Below are 20,974 nucleotides of genomic sequence, written 5' to 3'. Positions count from 1 at the left end.
CATGTTCTACAGCCCCCAAAGCATGATGCTGCCTCCACCATGTTCTACAGCCCCCAGAGCATGATGCTGCAACCACCATGTTCTATAGCCCCCAGAGCATGATGCTGTTACCACCATGTTCTACAGCCCCCAGAGCATGATACTATTACCACCATGTTCTACAGCCCCCAGAGCATGATGCTGTTACTACCATGTTCTACAGCCCCCAGAGCATGATGCTGCAACCACCATGTTCTACAGCCCCCAGAGCATGATGCTGTTACCACCATGTTCTACAGCCCCCAGAGCATGATGCTGTTACCACCATGTTCTACAGCCCCCAGAGCATGATGCTGTTACCACCATGTTCTACAGCCCCCAGAGCATGATGCTGTTACTACCATGTTCTACAGCCCCCAGAGCATGATGCTGTTACCACCATGTTCTACAGCCCCCAGAGCATGATGCTGTTACCACCATGTTCTACAACCCCCAAAGCATGATGCTGTTACCACGATGTTCTACAGCCCCCAGAGCATGATGCTGTTACCTCCAGGTTCTACAGCCCCCAAAGTATGATGCTACCTCCACCATGTTCTACAGCCCCCAAAGCATGATGCTGCCTCCACCATGTTCTACAGCCCCCAAAGCAACCAGTTTTGGTGATTAACACAGTGATGACACAAACTAGCTCAAGCCCTAACCTCAGCTGTTCAAAATAGCAATAAAAAAATTGACTTAACCACGTCTTGTGGAACAGCCCGCAGCGATACCAACACACCTGGTTGAAATTATGCACTCACTAACGACTACTTTCCCAAGTCTAATATACTCAGCGTCGCTCTGAGCACACCTATTTCAATTGGCTAAAATCGCTCACAAGGAATAACAAATCAAGACTAATCTAGTGACAAATTCCAGTGCTATTAAAACAAATGTTCAATCACTTAACAGGTAGGTAACCAGTTTCAGTGATTAACACAGCGATAAAACAAACTAGCTCAAGCCCTAACCTCAGCTGTTCAAAATAGCAATTAAAAAATCTACTTTACCTCGTCTAGTGGAACGGCCCGCAGCGATACCAACACACATGGTTAAAATTATGCACTCATTACACACAATTGGTTGATTAGATTATTGCATGATTAGATAGGTGTAATAAAGTAAAAATGTTCCTAATAAAGTGCTCAGCGAGTATATATAGAGGTCTTTCAATGAAAATTGTTTCACACTGAAACATCTGTGATTAATCCTGAATAAGAAGTCTTCACAAATGCCAATTCAAGGCATCTATTGGTGCGTGGAGCCTTGTGCATGGAGCCTTTTTCTGGAGCCCTTTTTTTCTGATTACACACCCGATGGAGTGCAGCATAATTAAACATTTTTAAGATTGGAAATAACACATTTTACCTAGTGCACATTTTTGAAAGTAAAGAGTTACACTAGCTGGATAGAATTTGGGAAAACATTTAGATCATCGACCGTATATGATTTTGTCATCTCTAATATGATAATGACTTTTTGCTGTAATATGAAAGAAGTATGTTCAGCTGTTTGTTTTAACTCTAGCTTCCTCTTCTGGTGTGGACAGCTGCAAGTAATTTGTTTTCTGTGACCCTTAGTGTTGACAGCTGAAACTGTGATAAGTCAGCTGAAGGTGTCCCTCCTCATTCCATCAGGCACAGGGGATCAGGAAGTGGAAGCAGCCCTTTATAATGTAGGTCCAACCGCACTCTTTTCACAGCACACCACAGTTTCCCAATGTCAGAATTTACATTGTTATTCACTAGAGTCTTCCAACTAAAGATTATAAAATCGTCCTGATAAAAGTAGCAGCGGCACAAATAATCAATATGGTTTGAGTTCATGGATTAATGAATTGATTTTCCTTGAAGATCAATGCATTACTGAACTGTCTGCCTCATGTGACATGTAATCCTACCTCATGTAATCCTTCATCCATACATGTAGGGCAGACTGACCTGTTGCTTAATTAATATTGTGACAGGAAACTATTCTAAAATATGAATGAAAGAACATTGGCTTCATCAAATCTATGCTTGTGGTTGTACAAACTAAGTTAAATATACAATTTTGTGTATAAGGAAAACACCCAATACAGTAAAAGATTCAATTGTATGAATACATTTATAATTCCAAACTGTTATCTCTCCTCAGGCCAGTCTTGCTCTCGAAGCTTACTTAAAGAACAAATTCAGTGCAATCAACTCGTTCAGAATCCGCAAATTCATCAAGCCCTAAGAAACACAATTTAACCATGAGGAACCATGGAGAAAGTGGTACAGGTGGCAAAAAAGAAAATTAATAAAATCAATTCTGTATTTCACTGGGTGGCCTGTAGCGTAGCGATTAAGGTACATGGCTGGGACTCACAAGGTCTGTGGTTAGATCCGGTGTTGCCCTAATAAGATCCGCACAGCCATTGGACCGTTGAGCAAGGCCTGTAACCCTGCATTGCACTCAGGGTGGATTATCTCCTGCTTTGTCTAATCAACTGTATGTCGCTCTGGATAAGAGCATCTGCCAAATACCATTAATGTAATGTAATACTGTCTACCCAAGAATACAGCGGAATTCCTACCCATTCGTATTTTTATATTAATCTATCATGACTTCATCTCATTCATTACATATTCCTTGTACAGATCTTGAGTGAAATTTTCTGAATCAGTAGCATTACAAAAGGAAACTAAAGATACCTATGCACTATATTAGTCTTGGAAAAAAATATATGAAAAGTGATTAATCAGTAACCTATAGGTGCATAACATTGTACCTCTAGCCAGCAGTATACAGTGGCTTCAGAATGTATTCAGACCCCTTCACTTTTTGCACACATTATTGGGTTGTAGATTTAAATTTAAATGGATATAATTGGCATTTTTGCCCATGAACCTACATTCAATAACGCATGACAAAGTGAAAACATGTTTTTAGACATTTTTGCAAATGTATTACAAATCAAGCGTCTTGGCTGTATTCTTGGGGCATGCTTCATTGTCGTGCTGTAAGGTGAACCGTTGCCCCTGTCTGAGGTTTTGTTTATTCAAGGAGTGGTTGAAGTTCTGCCCAAAGAGTTCAATATTTGTCCCATCAGATCTTTTCCCTCATGCTCTCAGAGTCCTTTAAGTTCTGTTTGGTAAACTCCAAGCAGGCTGTCATATGCCTTTTACTCAAGAGTGGCTTCTCTCTAGCCAATCTACCATAAAGCCCTGATTGATGGAGTGCTGCTGAGATGGTTGTGCTTCCGGCAAGTTCTCTGCAGAGGACCTCCGAAGCTGAAGTTTGAGTAACCGTTGGGTTCTTGGTCATCTCCCTGACCAAGGCCCTTCTTGGCCGTTACTCTGTTCTAGGAGCTCTAGGAAGAGTCCTGGTGTTTCCTAGCTTCATACTTTTCACATTTATTTAGGCCATGTTCCTGGCAAAACTCAAAGCTTTAGACATTGTTTTATACCCTTGCCCTGATCAATGCCCTCTCCACAATTATATCACAGAGGTGTACAGAGAGTTCCTTAGACTTCATGGCTTGGTTTTTGTCCTGACATGCAGTGTGAATTGTGGGACATATATACAAAGGTGTGTGCCTTTCTAATCTATGCAATGAATTGAATACTTCAATTCAGACCCTTTGCTGTAAATTAGAGATTTCAGTTTTTGATTTGTAATACATTTTAAAACATTTATAACGTGTTTTCACTTTGTCATTATGGGTTATTTCCCCATTAAATCTACATTTAATGGGTCTGAATAAGCCACTGTATAATTATTTTTGTTTTGAAACATATTCATTTGTACCCAAAGAGAACATTACTGTACTTTCAGGGTAAATTTGGGAAAACTGGTCCTTGAAGAAAAATGTACCTCCCCTGTCACTTTATTCCTTGATTCACCTTCTTGTATCTGACTTACCGAATGCAAATAAATCTGTTTGTGAATGAATAAAGTTTTTTTTCTGATCTCTCATTTTCTTTTCTGTTTGTTGACACAACTATATAATGCCAAGAATTATTGCAACAGACAATAGGTGTTCACATTAAAAGCAAAGTGGTTTGGAGGACTTGGTGTGGAATTTGTGCCCATTGCCCATTGCGACTTTGCAGAAGAAGAACAGAGAAGGGCGACTGGGTGGCTCATTCAGTCAGCCCCAGAGTAAGAGTGTGTGCAGTCAGCCCCAGACTAAGAGTGTGTGCAGTCAGCCCCAGAGTAAGAGTGTATGCAGTCAGCCCCAGAGTAAGAGTGTGTGCAGTCAGCCCCAGACTAAGAGTGTGTGCAGTCAGCCCCAGACCAAGAGTGTGTGCAGTCAGCCCCAGACTAAGAGTGTGTGCAGTCAGCCCCAGAGTAAGAGTGTGTGCAGTCAGCCCCAGACTAAGAGTGTGTGCAGTCAGCCCCAGACTAAGAGTGTGTGCAGTCATCCCCAGACTAAGAGTGTGTGCAGTCAGCCCCAGACTAAGAGTGTGTGCAGTCAGCCCCAGAGTAAGAGTGTGTGCAGTCAGCCCCAGACTAAGAGTGTGTGCAGTCAGCCCCAGAGTAAGAGTGTGTGCAGTCAGCCCCAGAGTAAGAGTGTGTGCAGTCAGCCCCAGAGTAAGAGTGTGTGCAGTCAGCCCCAGACTAAGAGTGTGCAGCCAGCCCCAGAGTGTCTGCAGAGACCTGTGCTGCACTTGGGGAGTGAATTCAAATCTCAGAGTGATTGGCCTTGGCTGATTATTTGTTTGACCAGTTCTCAGTTATAAACAGCTTTGCAACTCCGATAGGTGTATAGTTGTTAAAGGAAAAAGAAACAATCTTTTTTTATACACAATGTGATTGAATATCAACAACAATATCATTAAAAAATGATAATGAAAAAACCAAGATAAATTAAGCAATTTTATTGAATAAAAAAATAACAATACAATAACTGTACAAATATACTCTATTTTATAACTATTACATTTTATTTGTCAAAAAAAAAAAACATGCTGACTGTGAATGGAGCTGACTGCCTTTACATGCGTTCACCCATTTCTCTTCAGCTTCGGAGTGAGAATAGTATTACATGCATCTTTTGAGCTTCACAGATATCAGATAAACTGCAGAATGTCATCACAATTCCCACACTGACTGGAAATGTAAACATTCTCTTTCTATACGAAAACTTGATTTGCCCCGGAAAGATAGTACGGTAACAATTTCCATTCAGTAATGTAGTTGTTAACTAACTATTGAGAAGTTAATCTGAACAGCTTTTTAAATCTAATTGTACAGCATTAATTTATGCTACCACCTACATTAGTTAATGCCAATTCAGAGTGGAATGAAAAAACAGTTAATGTATTTGTTAATGGTTAATATGTTTTTCCTAATGTATAAACATTAATATAACTGATTATTAGTTAGTAGTTAACAAATACATTCACACATTAAAAGGTAACTTCATGCTTAATTTATGTATTTGTCCATCAATAATTCATGATTAACAACTACATTAGTTAATGGCAATTCATGAACCTATTGTAGTGTGAGCGGTTGTGCAAAAGGTTCAAGTGAAGGTCACAGAGGTGTGACTGAGTTTTATTCCTGAAGGCATACATGTTCTCAAGGACAAGGTCAGTGACATAAAGACAGTCAAAATTCTACTTTTTATTCCAGTTATTAAACTAGATTGTGCAAGGTGTGTGATCTAGTACTTTCTTTTTTCTTTTTTTCTAAACTAAGATTACAATTTTGAAAAATATCCAAAAGCGCAAGTGGCGTATTTCAGAAAGCCTCATTCAGTATGTTATGAATTGTATCTAGCTCTGCATGGGCAGGCACTGCCCACTTCTTACTGAAGTACTGAATTTCAATTTCCCCGGACTCCTTTGCCAGACACACTCCTGATAACGTGCTTGGCTTGTCCGGGTCACCGAATACAGCCATTGTGGTTACCCTGAAAATGAAACAAATGCAAATGCACAAATGAACATATGTGTTAACCCTGTCCAGGGAAGTGGCAGTTATGCAATAATTACAGCAGAACACCAACACCCATTCACATGGTTGTCCCTCTCTTGTGCTGAACAGTTTCCTTACAAATGTTTTGGCTTTTCTTCCCCCCAATCTCCCTGTCCGTTTTCTCACCCTAAAGTAACGAATGCGGAATTACTACAGGGTGCAGGGCCTGACTATGTTAAGAGTTGATGATGACTTATAGGCAGGTGCATTCATGTCTTTGACTGTATGCAATTTATTTTTGCAGTTTTTAATTAAACTTGAATTTCCCTGAGCTTACATTATAGTCTCCATAGATCCAGAGCGACTTACTTTACTAGAACATTAGTTCTAGTTACCTGGTAACACTGAACACTACCAAATTAGTGTTCAACAGCTAAAAAGTGGCGCATAAGGCCAACGGTATTTTAATCCAAAAGTAATAATTTGCAGACAAGACTACGAAGAGTCTCTTTCAACTATTTAACATTTAAGCAGCAGGGGAACAAACCCACAAACCCACAGACGAAAGCCTTCAACACACACTGCTGGTTTAATAAATAGTGGAATGGAACTCATTGCAGTCTAATTGTGTGCATATTATTTATTTTGGACTATCAGCAGTTTGGAATTGACGTGCGTAAGGAATGAAAGAGGGTGCGGTTTTTGGAAGTGTAGAGAGCAGGCAGCGCCTCCCCACACAGTCCTGCACCTGTGCATGCCTCACCTGCCGGAGTGGAGCTTCTGGGTGGTCAGCGGCTCGTAGTCCTTCTCCAGTAGGTCCCACAGGTGCAGGTTAGACGCGGCGTCTAGGACGCAGAAGACGGCGGGCCGAGTGAGAGCCCACTGGACCGAGACCACCGGCTCCCCTCCTGTACTGCTGCTCCACTCCATCACTGGCTGCTCGCTGCTCACAGAGTGCAGTCTGACACTGCCGTCAGCACAGCCCACCTGGGACAGGAAACACACGTATACATGTGCACATGTACACACACGAACACACACACACGAACACACACACACACACACATACACACACACACACATACATACATACAGACAGACACATACACACACACACACACACACATACATACAGACAGACAGACAGACAGACAGACACATATACACACACACTCACACATACATACATACATACAGACACACATACATACATACATACACACACACATACATACAAACATACAGACAGACACATACATACATACATACAGACAGACACATACACACACACATACATACATACAGACACACACACACACACACATACATGCACACATACATACACATACATGCACATACATACACACACACAAATGCACGCACACACGCTGCTACTGATGAAATTCAACTACGAAAGTATTCTTGGAAAACGTTTCAAATTCAGAGCAAGGGGATTGTCAGGTAACTAGTTCTGAGACCCAAACAGAAACATTTGTCAATCATTTTTTCAAACTTGCCCACATAATTGAAGTTGCCTGTTCTGTTAATCATCTGTAATGCTGTCTGTTCTGTCTCTATCACCAGTCCCCCTCCTCCCCTATGCTCATAGTTGTCTTCGGAAGAACACACAACATCCTGCGCCCAAATCTCAAAGTTGATACACAGATAATGCTTGTTGAATCCTGAGGGTTGAAATCTGCATTTTTAGAAGCAATTTCTGCTTTTCCTCCAACGCCATGCGATTTGACTTTATTTCATTGAACACGTGTTTCTTGAAGGAGCAGGTTGCAACTAACTGTATTTAACTATTATTTGTCTACAAGTATCACCTCTATTGTTCAAAGGAGAAGGAAACTCTTTAGAGGTATACAATAACTGAGCTTGTGTACCTCTTAGAATATTCATGTTTGGTCTCCTTAGAAAGAGACTATAATCATGAATCTTTTGACGACAATATCATACTGCTCAGTCCTGCTTCGAACAGCATAAGGGGATGTAGATTGCCAGTTCCAGCTAAGATGGTTCTGCCTCTCCCACACCTTCCAGTTTCCAGCTTACACATAAAATGCAGGCCTTGACTTGGTTGGCTTTTTCACACTGAGTTTTGTGGGACTGTTCTGGGAGACACGGTGGGGTTTGGCATTTTCTTTCCCTTCTTTTCTGTTGTAACTGTCCATGTCAGTTAATTCTTTGTCTAAAGTAGCTGGCCCTGAACTTTAGAATTAGACGTTGAGTATTGTTAAACTTAATAAAGCTCTTAACTTCATTATGAGTTCATTATAACGTTTATCCAACAGGTTGCACTGCTGGTCATGATTTTGGAAATGTATTTGATAATTTATATAATATAAAAATAATTAACAAATGTAATTGAATACATTTATTTTACATGTTGGATAAGTGAAGGGTTTTAACAGCTGACGCACTTGTATTCAGTGTTCAGAGTGCCAAATGTTAAACGAGGGTGTTAATTGTTAAAACGACTTGATTCGGAAATTAACTATATTTCACTTTAAACTTGACTTCCCCGATAGGATTGTATTGGAAAGTCACAGATGGGCTCGAAAAAAAACAAACAAACCGAGAAAAAAAACAGTTAAAACAGTTAAAATAAAGAAAAAGAAATGAGCAGCATACCAAGAAAAGAGGTTCTCCAAATGGAGAGACGTCCAGGGCAGTGATGCAGACGGGTCGGAGTCCGTCCTCCAATGGCCTGTAGAACTTTGGGGGAATCTTACCCCCGTGCCTGGTTCCATGAGTCACTACACCCTGCAATCATATGATGTTCTCATGTAACATGTTCATATTGTATGCGTGATGCCTGTTCATCATGAATGTATGTATCAATAAGAGAACAGCTCTCGCTCTCTGCTTAAAGCCTGCACCTCACAGCATGAGGCAGGATCTGGAGAAGAGAAAAACTTTTCTCTGTAGTTGTAATGACAACATGTAGTCTAGTACAAACTCACATTACATGCTTTCATCCGATGCGACTTACAGTTGATTAGACTAAACAGGACAATCCCCCCTGGAGCAATGTGGGGTTAAGGGCCCAACAGCGCGACATGGCTCAGGGCGACATGGCTCAGGCAGTAAGAGCAGTTGTCTGGCAGTCGGAGGGTTGCCAGTTCGATCCCCCGCCCGGGCTGTGTCGAAGTGTCCCTGAGCAAGACACCTAACCCCCAAATGCTCCTGACGAGCAGGTCGGTACCTTGCGTGGCAGCCAATCGCCGTTGGTGTGTGAGTGTGAGTGTGTATGAATGGGTGAACGAGAAGCATCAATTGTACAGCGCTTTGGATAAAGGCGCTATATAAATGCCAACTATTTACCAACAGCTGTGGGATTGAACCACCAACCTTGCAGGTCCCAGTCATGTACCTTAACCACTACAGTACAGGCTGCCCCCAACTCAGAAATGCATATATTTGGTTTGTTGCTCCCTCCCAAAGCTATAAAAATATATTTTGTTTATTGCACTGATTGCCGTATATATCTCTGCATTGTTTGTCCTCGTTTTGTACTTTATTATGTTTTGTTTCTACTAAAAAAATGGACCTATGTGTCTGAAATGAAGTTAAATTGAAATTGAATTGTGGATTGTGGATTGTGGACTGCTCCTCCGTCTCCTGCACTTATTGCTGATCCCTCCCCTGTGTGAACAAGTTCCTCCCCGTGCTTCAGTTCTGGATCAGCCATACAGCTGGATGTATGAAGTTCTGTCTACTTTACTATGTGAATATACACTCAGTGACCACTTTAAGTCAATGCATAAAAGCAGGCATACATGGTCAAGCGGTTCAGTTGTTGTTCAGACCAAACTTTAGAATGGGGAAGAAATGTGATTTAAGTGACTTTGACCGTGGAATGATTGTTGGTGCCAGACGGGGTGGTCCGAGGATCTCAGAAACTGCTGATCTCCTGGGATTTTCACGCTCAGCAGTCTAGAGTATACAGAGAATGGTGCGAAAGACAAAAAACATTCAGCAAGCAGCAGTTCTGCGTTCAAAAAAGAGCGGTCAGAAGAGAATGGCCAGACTGGTCAGAGCTGACAGGAAGGTGGCAGTAACTGACATAACCACACGTTACAACAGTGGCATGCAGAAGAGCATCTCTGAACACTCAACATGTCGAACCTTGGAGTGGATGGGCTACAGTAGCAGAAGACCAATACGTCTAATAAGTACCAAATAAAGTGGTCACTGAGTGTACATGTTCTCCCTGCAACTTGTCACTTCGGAGATGACAGCAGCCAGACGCTAGATGCAAAGAAGGTAACTCAGCAGAAACGGTGCTCATTCTGCCCAGCATGGGTGAGTGACATGTTTACCATGTCGGTACCAATGAAGAAATGGTTGGAATCGGAGGGGAAGAACTTCAACAGCAGAGTGTGAAGGGGGCCTGTCTTCACTGCGTCTCTCTGGGATGACCTGCTGAGACACAAAAACATCTAAAATCCTCCAGCCAGCTGGAGTCTCCCCTCTCTGCTCTTAACATCCTATTTCACCTTTAAATGCACATACAGTACAGACAGAAATGAGTAGAATATGACTTCTACAGGTAATGTGGGTATTATTTCAACTACTACTACCAATAATATTAACAAAAGTAATAATGAACATCACATGTAGTGATAATATATGGATATTTGCTACCTGCATTACTGCTTTAAGACTACCTTAAGCCTTAATTGTACAGAAAATAAACACTCATACGCATTATCTTCCCGCCACAGAAAATGACACCTAGGTGCACATAATGGTGAAACCCTGGCTCAAGTTTGTGTCCCAGAACAGCATCATCACCTAGAGCCACTGCACACATTTACTTATCGACCAATCAGCAGAGAGAGATGATTCTACGATGAGATTTCAGAGCTAAGCCTCACCTCTCATTGGTGGTAAGTGTAGAGCTGTGAAGCAGCTTAACTTTCCCCCCTGGTTTGAGACCTGCAAAACAGGAAGCTACAGATGAAAACCTCTCATTTACAATTCCAATGGAATCACGGCAATCAGACCAATAAGGATATGCAGCGAAGATGCATCTCGTTCTCACCCAAGTCAGTCTGGGAACCCGCTTGGTCAGCCTTCTGGAGTTCTACTACGACCTGAGAGACAGAGAAACTACAAGTCCCAGTATGTCGGAAAACAGCTTTCAGATTAGGACCCCTGAAACCTGGGACCTAACCTGGGAAGCAGTTAGCTGGGCTCAGGTATGTGCCACTGCAGCTGATATACCTGAACAGTGATGAATAAGCGTCTGGTCAAAATAAATGTCAGTTGAAACTCACCCACATATTCATCACTCCACTTTCATCCAGAGATGCTAACTGGAAAGACAGTCCTGAGGACTCTGCATTACAAAGAAAAATGCAAAAGAAAACTTACGGAAGTGCAGTAAAGAGAAACTCATTAAGCTCTTATTACATTACATTACATTATTGGCATTTGGCAGACGCTCTTATCCAGAGCGATGTACAGTTGATTAGACTAAGCAGGAGACAATCCTCCCCTGGAGCAACGCAGGGTTAAGGGCCTTGCTCAAGGGCCCAACGGCTGTGCAGATCTTATTGTGGCTACACCAGTATTCAAACCACTGACCTTGCATGTCCCAGTCATTTTGCCTTAACCACTACGCTACAGGCCACCCCCACATATAACCATCACACCAGCATATAATACAGAGCACCATGGTGTCAAGAGGTTATGACAATTCTGAAACTGTAGCACACTTAATTGTACTTTGAAAAAAATATATAAGACGTGCTATAGAGCAGTGGGACATTTGAACACCTACAACGTGCTCCACCACAAGGGCAGTGTCATTGATGCAAAGCACCAGCTACTTGAGTGCTAGTAGCTCCCCCTTGTGGAGAATCTTCTAAACGCGAGTGAGCCAGGCTTCACAGTATTACTGAACAGACGTGTGTGTAATGGCCCGAGTACCTTGGCGTGATGAGAGCAGAGAGAGCTCTGGCCTCACGCCCTCAGTCACCACGGCGACAGGGACGGGCTCCACTGACCTCACAGAGGTGGAGTGACCCAACGGCGACAACACGGCGTCTGCAAGAACACACACTGTTTATGAACCTGAGCAAGAACACACACTGTTTATGAACCTGAGCAAGAACACACACTGTTTATGAACCTGAGCAAGAACACACACTGTTTATGAACCTGAGCAAGAACACACACTGTTTATGAACCTGAGCAAGAACACACACTGTTTATGAACCTGAGCAAGAACACACTGTTTATGAACCTGAGCAAGAACACACACTGTTTATGAACCTGAGCAGGAACACACACTGTTTATGTACCTGAGCAAGAACACACACTGTTTATGTACCTGAGCAAGAACACACACTGTTTATGAACCTGAGCAAGAACACACACTGTTTATGTACCTGAGCAAGAACACACACTGTTTATGTACCTGAGCAAGAACACACACTGTTTATGTACCTGGGTAAGAACACACATGTTTTTGTACTTCTCTGATACTCAGATTTTCCACCTCGGTTTAGCAGTTACGCTGCAAACTGATAAAACCCTGACAGACAAACAAACAGCAGCCGTAGCTGTATTCAAGCTTGCCAGGTTTGCGGTTTTCACACGGAACTGCGCTGCTTTTTAGACAGCAGAGGGTTGAATACTTGCCTCGGGTTGTGGTTTTGCCCTATTATTTAGGAGGTGTCTTGGACTGTCAGTCAGAAGGCACAGTTGAGAGGAGTAGTTGTCTGCGATAGGTTATGGTACATGCACCACTGTCCAAGTCCCCTGGTCTGTCATCACAATCATTTCAACCCCCCCACCCCGCCCACGCCCCAGGTCCACCACCGGCTGTGGGCTACCTTTGTCCAGAATGTGCGGGGTTTCAATGCCTTTAGGGCTGGAATTTCTTTTCTAGACCCTGGCTACATTTGCAATTTATTCACAGTGAAAACCCTACGGGAGACAGGCACACACACACACGCACACACACACACACACACAGACGTGCAGCAGAAGCCTCCCCCACTCACCGGTGGAGAAGGTAGGGCAGCGGAGCGTCCAGTCGCGGTCTCCTATGGTTACGGTCTGGTGTAGGCTGGAGTGCTCCCGCAGGTCCCACACCACCACGGAGCCCACGGCAGTGCCGGCCAACACCAGCGAGGCCTTACCGGGGCTGAAGCAGCAGCAGAGCACCTGCCCAAGGAGAAAGACCCAAATCCGCTGCAGCGCACTGTGGGGTAGAGCTGGGCTCCTGCTGCAACCGCGGGGCTGCAGGTTCCAATCACGCGCGAGGGCACTGCTGCTGTACCCTTCAGCAAAGTTCTCAACCCACTTTAAGTAAAACGGCCCGCTGTATCAAAGGCATAATGTCTGACAAAGGTTTAAAACCTGCAGCTACGCTGCTGAAAAGAAGAGCGTGTAAACCACTTCTGTGAAAACAGGTGTCAAAACAGCGGCACCCCCCCAGTGGCAGAAACACAGGGGGTTTTCAAGGCCAGGCTTGACACGGTGCAAGATACTATTTACCTTTTTTGGCAAACTAAGCAGCAGGAATAGGCGGGCATTGCTGGGCTGGGCCATTACATTAGGTTATCTGTCTACAGTCCAGCAAATCAGGACGACGAGAGCGCCTGCGTTGGGCCGGACGCAGACATGAGCGCACCTCCGATTCGTAGACAAGGACCTGGCGAGGACTGGAGGGCTCCCAGATGTTCCAGACGCAGAGGACGGTCTTGCTGTCCAGGCGGACGGCGCCGGGCCTGGAGGCAGGACTGTGGACAGAGAGCAGCGTCTGCCTCTGGACGTGGGAGAAGCCGATCAGGCTCACCTCCCGGCCTGTGAGAGGAGAGGTAGAGGAAAACAGCTCTCGTTTTTTACTAGCAAGCACAAAGTATCAAGCCATCATATCTGGATTGCGCTGGCCAACATACGAATGCAAATATAAATGAATTGAAACACCTTTATCTATTTTAAGCAAGTGAATTTAATTGAGATGAGCTTTACACTAAATGGCAATAGCACTGCGGTCCCTAGCTCTAGTGCTAGTCATTACACATTTCATTTGCACTTAAATGCCATAATGGCTCGGGAAGCGATTTTGGACAGTAGAGACTGCCAAATGAATGAATGTAAATGTAAATAAGGGCTAGCGGAGCCTCACCATGCAGAAACGGCAGGTTAGTGTTGAGCGTCAGACACCCGTCGCTGCAGGTCAAACTGTGTGCCTGGGATTTCAGCTTCCTCAGGGAATGCCTTTCAGCTCTGTCCTCTTCCAACAGGACGGCTACCACCTGGCAAACACAAAAGACTAGTGATTCCAAAAGTGACCAGAAACAGCTTCTGCTCAAATAGGCCACAGCTGTGTCCCAAGAGGGCACACAGCATCAATTCAGCACTAACATTTAATACATGTCCTTGGATACCTTCCATTATGAAAAGCACTGACAGTCAGTTACTATTTTCATAGCGACTGTCAAGAAGACAAACTCAACATAGCTTGGAAAAGGAAAAAACAAGATTTATACCTGAGAGGCTGAGAGCAGAAATTCTGCCAGTCGTTTGGAATCTATATTCATCTTGGCCATGGATTCATCAGAGGCCTCAATGGTGAGTTTTGGACCTGTTAAAAAAAAAAACTGAATAGTACCATATGCAAAAAAATGCCAATTACAAGTTTTAAGTCAGCTAAACCAATTTACTGAAATATGTTTTCTTTTGGGAAGCCTCACACCCTGCATGCTTTTGAACCCCCAAACCCTGTTCTGACACACACCAATCATCTTCAGGTTCAATTAATTAATGACCTGTCTCCAGAACTCAATAAAAGTGATATAAAACTTCCATTCCTGTGAATAATTATTTAATTGATTTATTTTAAAAATTTTATTAGCAATCTGACTTCCATTAAATCATCGGTTTCTAATGGCAAATAAGAATAATTGTTTGGTCCTAAATGCTATTAGAGTCCTAACTGGGAACTGGAGACCAGTGGTGGTACATTTGTGTCTTTGCCACAGCTAAGGCACAGTTTTTAGGTAAGTGTATTTTGTGTCGCTTTTTTAAAGCTTACTGTATTTGGTACTTTTCTATGTTTCTTTTATGTAGTTTTATGGTGAAGCCGAAGACAAATTTCTCACTGTGTGGACAATAAAGTTTTGTGTTTGTACTTTGTTCAAGTAGACTTTACTGTGTGCTGGTATTGAGTACTCATCAAAATCTAATGGGCATATGAGAGGCTTGAGAGACTGTTTCTGTCCCCACCTCCACAGACAGTTCTGCTGTCCCCCGGGTGCTGTGTCCACTTGTCATCAGCCTCAATCTCCTCCGTCTGAATGTCTCTGTCCGTGTTGTCTTCATTACACTGCACATACGCCTGCCACGGGGGAAGGACAAACGCTCTCACAATCGCATCATGCACATATAATATATTGTCATGAACACACATGGCAATCGTGCAATACAACCCCAGCCACTGAAACTGGGGAAATTAAATGACAGGTGGGATGAAATGCCACTTGATAGGAATTAGGATAGCCCGTGAATAAACTCAGATTAAAGTTAAAAGTCATTAAAATAACTATGGCTGTGATGTTGCTGGTGATGGGGAACAGGGGTTGTGTTATCTGTTATATATTTTGGTGATACATGCAAATGCAATAAAAAATGAATTACCCAAAACATGCCATTTTCTTTTTTTATGGGTTTTGATCTAAAAGAACTTACTTGATAATTTATTAGTGCTATCATGGATGTGGACACACATGAGCACAAACACACGCACACACACACACCTGTTTAGTGTTTGTTGTCCCAAAGCTTTTAATATACATGTCATATTCATTCACGGGAGGCAGGTCCAGCAGAGGAAACGTGACGGAAAAGTCCAGATCAATCAATCGGAGCAACTCTATGCTGCGTTTCCTAAAATGGGACACAACCACAAACAACACATAATGATACTGTAATAATGCAAAATACAAAATGCAGCAATTTCAGACTTTTAACACTGGCAATGAAACGGCGCTATTGTAAACTACATTTATGGGGATGTTAAGAATTTTGTTAGATTTAAACCTTAAACAAAAGGTGAACTTTACGTTCACAAAAATCAACATGCAATCAAACTTACTTTTGCTTGCTGGCTATCTTCTTGCCAACTTCCCTATGCTTGGCTGCTACAAAGTCTATAAACCTCCCATGTTGAGTCCTTTTGCTTTGAGGAACATCAGAACCTGTGGGAATAAAATTTTGGTCATCTTTGCCAATGGTTTCCACGTCAACAAACAGTAAACCATCATCAAACTGGCAGCCTTTCTTAATGAATCAAAATGCTTAAAAAATGCACTTCGCCAATTACTTCTGGCAAAACAAACATAAATTTAGATTTTTATCTGCTTCAGCGCTACTTCATCATTTACCTCCCCTGCCTACTGTAGCACAATGAATCACATGCTAATACTGCCCGATAGAAGCTTAATTAACACTGCTCAAACAGTTTCCTCCTTTAAGACCTCAGACAGCCATGCGTTGTCTAATTTGTGAAAGGGTTTCAGCAGGACACCATATTGTAGCTTTACTTACGACTTTTTGACATTTGAGACTCGTCCCGCGTATGAGGCTGAGAAGAACCCACTCTTTCATTTTCTGCATTCATGGCTCTCCGGATTTCCTCAATTTCCCGCCTTTTCTGTGGGGACAGCTCCTCCTTATTTCCCTCTTCAGTCTTCTCCCCATCATCATCTTCCCCCTCCCCCTCGCTCTCATCAGCCTCTTCAAAATCATCCTCATAGTCCTTTCCAGAGAGAAGTACAGGCTTGGTGCTCAGTCACTTATGCACTATGTGTGAAACTTCAATGACTGCATGTTAAGCCCCTGCTTAGGCATGCCTCTGAAGACACTGAAATCAACCGTTTCTAATTTAACATGAATTATTTTGTAGAAGTACGCTGCACCTGATTGGTTTTTATATATATATATATATATCAGTACAGATGTGTGAGCAGTACGTATGTGTGAGCAGTACATAGAATAAATACACACACAGCAGTTTTCTTTAATTGGCCACAGTGGGCTTTCTGCTTGACTGTCATTACCAGGGAACTACAGTATACATGCTATTCAAATCAGACATTCACGCTACAATACCAGTGCTTATACTGTATGTATATATTAAAAATGGCCACAATAATATATCTGCTTAGCAAAACTTACCATTTTCTTGGTCCAAAATAAGCATGCAAAATAATATTAAAGAAACAATTTAAAAAAAACCTGAACAAAATGCTTTTAAAATCCCCCCCCCCCCAAAAAAAAAGAACGTACAGATATTTCACTTTTTTTGTTTTGATTTTTCATACCTCAAAGTCCTCCTCATAGTATTCAGCCCCATCACCATCCTCCTGTCCCTCCGCTTTCTCAACCTCACCCTCCTCCTTTTCAACCTACAGACATGAACACATTCAGTAAATATCATTTCATCTTCAAATAATAACCAGAAGATGTGTCCATATTTCATGTTATGGCAAAGTATTCGGTATCTATAACTTCCAATGATTTAGCAATACCAGCTCTCCCAGATTGTGTTGTATGATAACCCACAGCACTGTCCTGAATGGTATTGTTTCCAGGAAGTGGATGGATAAACGCTTGGGTATTATAAAAGTATTGCAATATTATTAATTTTTACAGAAAATATGTATACTTTAAGATGTATAGGGCGGCCTGTAGCGTAGTGGTTAAAGTAAATGACTGGGACACGCAAGGTCAGTGGTTCTAATCCCGGTGTAGCCACAGTAAGATCCACATAGCCGTTGGGCCCTTGAGCAAGGCCCTTAACCCTGCATTGCTCCAGGGGAGGATTGTCTCCTGCTTAGTCTAATCAACTGTACGTCGCTCTGGATAAGAGCGTCTGCCAAATGCCAATAATGTAATGTAATGTAATGTATTTGTATGGTTATGAAGAGTTGGCTTGTCTTTAACAGCAACACGTGTCACTCTTGGGTTACTGCAGCAGGGACGCTGGCCATATTGACCCCAGTGAATATTCTGCAGATGCGTGGTGACTGATTTCGGGCTATCACCTTGGTTTCTTTCGGCTCTCTATCGCCCTTTTCACTCCCAGAGTGCAAACGTGCTTCAGGGGTCACTTTGGCCAGACCATTCTCTCTGTCTCTTTCCTCCGTGGGCCTCCTGTTCTCCGGCCGGTCATGTGACCGGGCGTGCCTGTTGCCTGTGTCACTGGAGAGGCGACGGTGGGCCTCCTCCCTGCGCTCCCCGTGTCTGCGCGCTCGCTCCTCATCCCTCAGTTTGTCTTCATGCCTCTGCCTCTCACGGGACTGCTACAGGCCACAAGTGTCAAACACCACGGACTACCACATGCTGCATTTCTCAATGAGTATCATACAGAGTGAGAGGGAACACATTCCTTCACTTTACATACTCTGTGAAAACAGGAAAAAAGTTGAAAGTGTTTTTTTTTTTTTTTAACTCACGCGCTCTTCTCTTTCTCTATGTCTCCTCTCCCCCTCATCTTTTTCTTTGTGTCGTTGTTCTTGGTACTCTGAAAGTTAATGATTAGTTATTAAAGTAATACATTTAAAAAATTAATTATACTGTTGCATGCAATACTATTGCCACATTGACACACATTGGATTTGACATAAAACAATGAATATGTTGCTAAAGTAAAGATATAATTTGAGGGCATTCACATCCATATTGGCTGATCCTTGTAGGAAATACAGCCCTTTTATACAATTACAAAAAATATTTGAAAGCTGTGCAGTATATCAAAATTGTTCTACACTGTTAGCTAAAATTTACCTTTGTCCTCTTTCTGCCTGGAATGTTCTCTTTCTCCATGTCTTTCTCTTCTTTCGTTTTCTCTCTTTTGTTCAAGGTACTTTCCCTGCAGTTCATCCCTGTAGTCGTTAATTTCTTTCACATGTTTGGAGCTGTGGCCTCTCTCCCTGTCCCTGTGCCTTTCTTTCTCTCTTTTCTTCTCATAATCCTTCTCTCTATCTCGGTCTTTATCTCTGTCTCTCTCCCTTTCTCTGGTTCTTTCCCGGTCCCTCTCTCTGTCTCCATCTCTGCCCTGCTCCCTCTTTCTCTCCCTCTCTGTCCCTCGCTCTTGGTCCCACTCTGCTCTCTTCCGTTCTCTCTCCCTGTCTCTGCTGTCCTTTTCCACTCTTTCGTGACGTCTTTCCCTGCTCTCGTGCTCTCTGTCCCTGGGCCTGCTGCCTTCTCTTGCTCGGTCCCTCTCTCCCACGTGCTCTCTCTCTCTTCTCCTCTCTCTTTCTCTCTCGTCCCTCCTCTCCTCTCTCCGCCTGTCTTGGTCCTTGTCCCTGTCTGGGTCTCTGGGCTTTGTCCTTTCTCGAGTGGAATCTCTCTCTTTGTGTCTGTCCCTCTCCCTGGGTGCCTCCCTTTCGTGAGCTCTGTCCTGTCGTTCAGAATCCCCGCTTCTGTCCTTTTTCCCCTCCTCGTCTCTTCTCCTTCTGTCTTTTCTCCTCATATTGTCTTCATCATACACTCCTCTCTGGAATAGATAGCACATCTTGTTAAACCAATTCGCTCTGTAAACAAACTAACAAAATATTTGTCACAGCAGTACATTAAGTGCTATAACAGTTGCACATTTGTGATTCTTTCAGTACACGTACTGTATGCCAAGTATTCATCAAAGATTCCTATATTTTTAATCCGGGTCACTCTTTTTCCCCCACAGTATGACGTTTCTTTTGTATGACGCACATTTACCAGAAATAGCAAAATGATGTTACTTCAGCATCTGTTTAAAAAACTGAGAGTACTTCTTACCCTCATGTGCTTCTCCAAGTCACCTGTTTTCCAGGTATCTTCCATTGCAAGTTTCTGAATGATAGCACAACTAGTAAACACGCGTATTTAATTCAGACACCACAGCATAGATTCCACATTCGGAAATCGTCTCCACTTAGCTAGTCGCTCTTGCGGAGATCGTTTGCAAAGTGGTTGCAATGTAATCCTAGCTAACGTTAATGCAATTTACTAGCTAAAACATTCACTTAATTTGCTATTGAAGCATGCCACAATGCACACTGATTTTAAATTAGAAGTCTACATTCCCAGTATACATTATATTATTGAACACTGTCACACGTTGTGATCTTTAAAAGAAGAATACGCATTAGAGCTATGCTGCTTATATCTGGAACAAGCTATTACCTAACTAGCTAGCTAGCTATTTTCTAGCGTTAGCTCATAAGCTATAAGCTATTATAACTTGTAATACAAGTTAGCTGTACTCAAGTATTTCATATCTAACCATATATCGGTATTACCTTTTCACTGAGCATCGGTCAGCTAATTTAATTTCGTATTCTCTTTAAAAACCCCACCCAAATAACTTGCTAGTTATAATGTTATGTTTACATTGCCCACCGCCATGACTGCAAAATGTATAATACGCATGCGTAGTTGACTGGAAACCAAGGCAACTGCGTCATGTTATCTTGACAACAGTATGGTTAATTCATAAAAGATAAATCGATGTACTGTCGCCCCATACAGTCAGACTTACTGCACCGATAATAGATAAATAGATCACGTCTACAGCTCATGGTTTTCCAGATATTACATATAGCCTATAGCCGATAAAACAAACAAGCAATAATAAATTCAAATCTGGTTTAAATGTGGCGTTACAATTTCTTGCAACTAATAATAATAATAATAATAATAATAATAATAATAATACTCATAATAATATAGGCAATTATTATTAATAATAATTATATATCGGGCTGCTCAAGTTAATAAAATTGAAAACGGAAACGTCACACAAGTTTATGTATACTAATTGTCTACCAATACTTCAACAAAGTTATGAGACTTATTATTTCAAGATTTGAACTCAAAATGTGTGGAGCACAATGTATGCTGTGTGCTCTGCTGTGTATTTTGATTTTCTATTGTACCTCCAACATATAGGCACAGGGTGGCGATTTTGAGCTTTTAGATATTTTTGCTTTTGGATTTGACCTATAATTCAATGACAATTTCCTGTTGGAAATTGGAGAAGGGGCTGAACCTG

At 42.3% G+C, this 20,974-nt stretch overlaps 1 protein-coding gene and 1 long non-coding RNA gene across 4 annotated transcripts; one reads left to right on the top strand and one right to left on the bottom strand.

Annotated features, from left to right (window-relative positions):
• The first annotated feature begins 1,516 nt into the window (after positions 1-1,516).
• LOC133127717 (uncharacterized) lies at positions 1,517-3,956 on the top strand. The gene is made up of 2 exons (XR_009708649.1): positions 1,517-1,696; positions 2,158-3,956. It is a non-coding gene; the product is annotated as an uncharacterized LOC133127717 (long non-coding RNA).
• Positions 3,957-5,599: 1,643 nt separating this feature from the next.
• Positions 5,600-20,346, bottom strand: dync2i1 (dynein 2 intermediate chain 1). 3 transcript variants are annotated; one of them, XM_061239472.1, is made up of 22 exons: positions 20,223-20,346; positions 19,720-19,773; positions 18,727-19,438; positions 18,396-18,463; positions 17,985-18,242; positions 17,262-17,345; positions 16,486-16,696; positions 16,034-16,136; positions 15,696-15,825; positions 15,166-15,277; positions 14,430-14,524; positions 14,066-14,195; positions 13,568-13,740; positions 12,936-13,098; positions 11,857-11,973; positions 11,202-11,263; positions 10,967-11,018; positions 10,800-10,860; positions 10,242-10,344; positions 8,551-8,682; positions 6,677-6,900; positions 5,600-5,908 (listed from the first exon to the last, which is right to left on the bottom strand). In XM_061239472.1, the coding sequence occupies exons 1-22, from the start codon at positions 20,235-20,237 to the stop codon at positions 5,737-5,739; spliced, it is 3,231 nt and encodes a 1,076-aa protein (XP_061095456.1). In that variant the 5' UTR covers positions 20,238-20,346; the 3' UTR covers positions 5,600-5,736. The 3 variants fall into 3 exon arrangements, with proteins under 3 accessions (XP_061095456.1, XP_061095457.1, XP_061095458.1); XM_061239473.1 differs by having other exon boundaries at positions 10,242-10,341; XM_061239474.1 differs by having other exon boundaries at positions 17,985-18,239.
• Positions 20,347-20,974: the final 628 nt, after the last annotated feature.

Source organism: Conger conger, chromosome 4 (genome assembly GCF_963514075.1).
Source record: "Conger conger chromosome 4, fConCon1.1, whole genome shotgun sequence".
In the NCBI taxonomy this organism is placed as follows: domain Eukaryota; kingdom Metazoa; phylum Chordata; class Actinopteri; order Anguilliformes; family Congridae; genus Conger; species Conger conger.
Note: the sequence above shows the minus strand (reverse complement) of the source record. Positions and strands in the feature narration are given on the sequence as shown.

What these genes read in the sequence shown, in the direction of transcription:
- dync2i1 (XM_061239472.1), bottom strand. An exon ending in GAGAGCCGAAAGAAACCAAG is followed by an intron (nt 17,346 to 17,984) that starts GTGATAGCCCGA and finishes TCATGTCTGTAG; the next exon opens with GTTGAAAAGGAGGAGGGTGA. An exon ending in TCCTTGTCTACGAATCGGAG is followed by an intron (nt 13,099 to 13,567) that starts GTGCGCTCATGT and finishes CTCCTTGGGCAG; the next exon opens with GTGCTCTGCTGCTGCTTCAG.